At 35.0% G+C, this 5,680-nt stretch overlaps 1 protein-coding gene across 6 annotated transcripts; it reads right to left on the minus strand.

The window, feature by feature from the left end:
- Positions 1-501: 501 nt before the first annotated feature.
- LOC119193568 lies at positions 502-4,964 on the minus strand. Of its 6 annotated transcripts, none has more exons than XM_037447216.1 (10): positions 4,928-4,964; positions 4,368-4,394; positions 4,017-4,037; positions 3,761-3,772; positions 2,943-2,966; positions 2,419-2,499; positions 1,697-1,717; positions 1,424-1,435; positions 1,014-1,061; positions 502-590 (listed from the first exon to the last, which is right to left on the minus strand). In XM_037447216.1, the coding sequence occupies exons 1-10, from the start codon at positions 4,959-4,961 to the stop codon at positions 517-519; spliced, it is 354 nt and encodes a 117-aa protein (XP_037303113.1). In that variant the 5' UTR covers positions 4,962-4,964; the 3' UTR covers positions 502-516. The 6 variants fall into 6 exon arrangements, with proteins under 6 accessions (XP_037303113.1, XP_037303112.1, XP_037303115.1 ...); XM_037447215.1 differs by having other exon boundaries at positions 2,419-2,505; XM_037447218.1 differs by lacking the exon at positions 2,943-2,966.
- Between the last annotated feature and the right edge of the window lie 716 nt (positions 4,965-5,680).

The following is a 5,680-nucleotide window of genomic DNA, read 5'->3' on the forward strand; positions in this document are numbered from 1 at the left end:
TTCAAGTACAGCATAATGGACAGACGAAGAGTTTCGAAATTTTAGCTCTATCATCCTTGGTGCTGGTAGTAGGATATTTATATCCGCTCCAATAGTGACCACGTACACAAGGTGTAAAACCCGCCATAGCGGCCCACGTAATGTATCGAGATCCGGGACCAGCTTGTGTATCAGTTCTAAACAGGCCGGCATAATTGTGGCGCCTGCCAAAATGGTTATCTCTTGTCAATCGATACTCTAGACTCCACTCCACTTACAGTCAGTTAAAGGTTACTTGCCAATCGCGTCTTAAAAAAATGCTTTTGTTCAAGTTTTTCGCCGTATTTTAAACCGACATAAATCATTGTTGTTATCATAAACTAATAGCTGCCTGGAGTCACGTAATGTAGAGAACGCATAGCGTTATTATGATTTTCCTGAGAAAAATAACTAAATAAATAAATAAATCCTTCTGGCCAGAAGTTTTGATATAATTTCATTTTGTGTAACGACTAAAGGCCATAAATGAAATAAAATTTATCTTTCATCATCAATATAATGTGGATTATCAGCTGGAGATGGCGCTATATACGACTTCTTTGTGGTTATACCTGAAAACAAAATCAACGATGATGCAAATACAGTAAAAGTACTGTCAATATTTTTTGCACGCAATATCGGTTTAACATCTTTTACACTACGATACAATAAAACAAAACAATAGTGATTTTATAGTTTGAGTATTTTTCAATAAAATTCTATTATTTTTACTTCCTAGTATAAGGCATAGTGTCTGTCTATATTCTTGTGAACTATGACGTCCTGAATTCGATCCAGGGATCAATAAATAAATATAATGAATTTATTGTTTTAAAAATCTTGCGACCTATTTTACCACTGATTCATCGACTGACCGTGAGCGATACACTATTATAATCATTTATAATATAAATACCTTCTTTATTATCCTGGAAGTCCAGTGATAAATATAAGTAGATATGAATATAAATATATTGTTATAAAATTTCACTTACTACCATCCATGTTCTGAACATCATTTTCGATCTTATTTTCATTTCTCTCTGTGAATAAAAGGAGTACCATTAGTATATAACACGTAGAGACAAACTACCTAAGATGTAGTCTTCTTTTAATATGGCAACATTTATATTTTTAAAATAGTTGTTTATGGTATTTTCTGTTTCACTTGTGGTTATACCGGTCAAGGCAGTAAGTTGATAAAAATTAAACATATCAAGAAATCCAACTCACAACCCGTTTCATTCCACAAATAAATAAACCCCAAAATCTTCGCACATAAAAAGCAGATTTAAAATCTTAAGTGGTACATGTTTGGTGGTATTAAGTTGGTTTATGAATTATAAATAAATTACAAAGTCGTTGCTGAATAATTAGTTTCTTTGACTTCAAAAACAATAATTACCGTCACTGCTTTCTGCAAAAAGAAATCATTCTCATACAGTTTTACTTATAAAAATGTTGCAAAGCTATGCTTAGTTAAAACACAATGTTACTCAATCAGCTGTAAGTCAAAATCCGCCATCTTGTCTCTTAATAAGTTTTAAACTAGGAAACCAGTAATGTTTTTGACAGCTATTAAAGCTATTCTTAATTACCTCATAACGCAACAAGTTTATAAGAAATTATTATTGGTAAAAATCGTGTTACAATGGTTTTAAATTTAAAATGATTATACCTGGCACGTAATCCGAATTCACTGAAAAATAAATACCACATTATGTTTTAAAACGTACAACAAGTTTACCGATTTACTTATCACCGCGACGCTTTCAAGGCAATATCTAAGAGACAATCAGTAAACTTTAAAGTAAAGCGATTTAAGTGAGGTTTTTATAAGAAAAATCATGACGATTAAATATTTATTCAGATATTATATGAGTTTGTTCGTTTGTTTGAACGCGCTAATCTCGGGAACTAAGAAACCGATTTTGAATTATTTTCACAATTAGAAAACTACATATTTACTCCTGAGTACTATAGGCGATATGCAACAGTGTGAAGTCACTGTAGTGTTCTGGTTTGAATGACATTGTAGCCAGTGTATCTACTCGACATAATAAGACTTAACATCTCATGTCTCAGGATGGCGAGCGCAGTGGAATATCAAACAATACTTTGTGATTCAACGTGTTGTATGGTGTTTCTACTGTTTATGGGCGGTCGTATCGCTTACAATCAGACTAACGGCAAGCTCGTCGCGTCATTCAAAACAATAAAAAAAAGTAAAATTGGTTATACCATATCCAGATAAAACTATTACCATATTAAAGAAACGAAAAAATAAATGCTAATTATCTACTTTACACTTAATATTTAAATCTTTTTTGAAAGAGTATTTATTCACATTTTAATTGTTCCTTCCGATGTAAAGGTATAAAGTAATAAGTAAAATATTACATTTTATTGGCTGGCCGGTAGTACATCGAGTGGAGGGCACCAGTTGAGATGTGTTGAGCGTGAACTTGAGTGGCGAGCGACCTGCAACTGGCAAAATACAGAACCCTGATGCTACATAAACTGATGCTTGTTAAACCACAATAGAATTATAAAATATAACGTAAATTGTGACTGTATCGGTGGCGTAGTTGTATTATGTGCGCGGTACGACCCCGTTATAAGGTCCCGGGTTCAAAACCAGCTTCTCCCTATCACATTATGGAACGAAACACACATAAAGAATAGTGGTTGCCCTGGTTGTTCCTCTCCAAACCCTTTCAGGGATACAGGTTTGATTTATTGTTGTAATTTTTTTTGTCAGAAAGAGAACAGGCCTATATTTCGCCAACAATTATATTCCAACATGACTTTATCCAGGGATCGAACCCGAGACCTCAGCGCGGCAGTCGTACCGCAATACACATACACCACCGAGACACTTGATATTGATTTATAATTGAATAATGTATTTATAAGACTATTACCTGGCATTAATTTGAACCTAAAATCTGCATGCATAAAAATCTATATTCTATTAGCTTATCACTACATAGTATAAAATAAAGTCGCTTTCTCTGTCCCTATGTGTGCTTAAATCTTTAAAAGTACGCAACGGATTTGATGCGGTTTTTTAATAGATAGAGTGATTCAAGAGGAAGGTTTATATGTATAATAATAACATCCATTAAATAGTCAGCATTGCACCCGTGCGATGCCGGGGCGGGTCGCTAGTAAAATATAAAACATACAATATAGTAACTATTGTAAACGAGAACGAATCAACGCATGAATAGTGTAGCTTGAACAGGAAAATAAAAACCTGCTTGAGGGCGCCACATTTGCCTTTTGTTTTTAAAATTTACGTAGTACAAGACATTAGTTCCATCTTTTACAATATGGCGATGTTTTTTTCTTTTCCTTATCAATCTATACATTAATTACATGCTTTATAGTCTACTGCTTTGTTTTTTATTGACAGTATCATGGAAGAATAATCCTTATTCTCAAAAATACAGTTAAAACTTACGCGAGACATATTAAATTACTCGAAAACAACACGGTTTTACTCACGTACTAAAGTAGTCGGAATCGCCGACCAGTTTCGACCTATTAAGTAGATCAGCCTCAGGGGCGAGTGCTAAGAAACGCGACGTCTACTGCGTCTATCGCGACTACTTTAGTACATGAGTAATACCGTGTTGTTTTCGACTAACTTATTCTCAAAATTTAATATTACGATTTCTAATGCATACTTTATAAATACCTACATAGGTACTCCTGAGGCCAGTTGATTTTAACTCACCCTGTTCAACACCTTAAACGAAAGTTAGAATCAGTAAAGCTAAAAAGCTATGACTAGCGAAGGTAATGATGGTTAGGTTAGGTTAGGTTAGGTTTTTTTTTTTTGCTTTATCAATTTAAAAGGATATCCAAATTGTACAATGCTTTAATTTTATTAAAATAATAATACAATACTGATAATAAAACTAGAGTAAAGTCTCGAATGTTTGCCAAACCAAGATAAAAAATACAAATTATAGAGATTTTTTTTAACTTACTTGTCAGCTTCTCGCCGTACTCTGTGGATATATCGTATATAATATAATTTAATAGCAATTATTTATTTATTTACACACACATTCACGCCTCTCATCCCTGAAGGGGTGGACAGAGGCGCAACTCTTGCACCCATTACCTGCCATGTGGTTTCTATCCCATGATGTGATAGGTGGCGAGCCTATCGCCATATCAAACACAGATTCCAGACTCTGGGCTAATACTGAGTAGAAAACCCAATATCACTTTGCCCAACCCAGAGATCGAATTTGAAATATCAGCACTGTAGTCGTACCGTAATAAAACTAGTCTATAGAGGCGATATTCTTTATTCTAATTAAAAAAATACTTACCCATGTCTAGCTGCTTTAATTTCATTGCTGAAAATATTAGGTATCAATGGTAGATATAGGACTCAAGATGGGAGAATATACTGGTGATCCGTACTAGAATATATGTACCCGCCCGGATGGCGACCACCCTACACAAGATATAAAACCCGCCATAGTGGCCCAGGTAAAGGCGTTCCGGGGTCCTGTGTATATCCCAGTGGCGAGTAGTAAAATTTTTCAAAAGGGGACCCAGCACATAATTACTAATAACATGCATAAATGCGGTATGTCGATTGTTCGAACGATAATTAGATTTTATATAAATTAGAAAGGAAGCAAGCAGGAATCGGATTATATGGATCCTTTGCCACTAGGCTTCAAACAGGTCGACATAATCGTGTCGACTGGCGAGGGATAATCATCTCTTAACAGCCAACACTTTATCGGGACCCTTCTGTGCAGTAGTAAACATATCCACCACAAACAATTGACAACTACACTATATTTGGTAGCAAAAAGATGGGTCCTCTGATAGCCTAACAATTATAAAATTAAGTTTAATTCATGAGTATATAACCAACCTGACTGCAAGTCGTATTCCGCACAAATACACATTGAAGTAACGCATTGCAAATACCTGAAGAAATATAGAAAGTATTAGAAATGCGCACGATATAGCCCTACAAAGCGATGTCAGCTAAGATGCTGCCAAATTCGTCAGCATCTTAAGTTCAGCACTATTTACAGATATCAACATCTCAGATGATATCTTAAGTCACAGTATAATGGATTTTGACAGCTCAGAGATACCAGCTAAGACGCTGTCAACTTAGCCAACATCTTAAGTTCATCGCTATTTACTATAAAGACATCAACATCTCAAACGATATTTTAATTCTTAAGTATAACGGATAGTATGACGGATTTTAACAGCTCAGTTTTGTTTATTAAACAACGGCGACTCAGTTGAAATTAACACATAAGCTTTATCTATTAAATAGTTAAATACATTAAATGTCTACTTGAGATCCTACTCACAGTTAGATTAATTTATTAATGCCCTTAGTCCTTTTATGTCAACCAATACAGGACACAGAAGTCTTTACCATTGGGAGAGAAAGAATCTTTTGCCGATCCGTAGTGTGATATAGTCACGCGTGTTTCCCGTTGCAGGGGAAGACAGAAGTCACATTTTTCGCCAGCTATGTTTGATCTAAGGGGTGGGCCTTGTGAATTATCGAACACAATTCCAGATTCTTGGCTGTTAAGCTAAAATCCCAATATGACTAATCGACCCGATTCGAACCAGGGACCTTATCCGGCAGTAGTACCGC

Source organism: Manduca sexta, unplaced genomic scaffold, assembly GCF_014839805.1.
Source record: "Manduca sexta isolate Smith_Timp_Sample1 unplaced genomic scaffold, JHU_Msex_v1.0 HiC_scaffold_710, whole genome shotgun sequence".
Taxonomy (NCBI): domain Eukaryota; kingdom Metazoa; phylum Arthropoda; class Insecta; order Lepidoptera; family Sphingidae; genus Manduca; species Manduca sexta.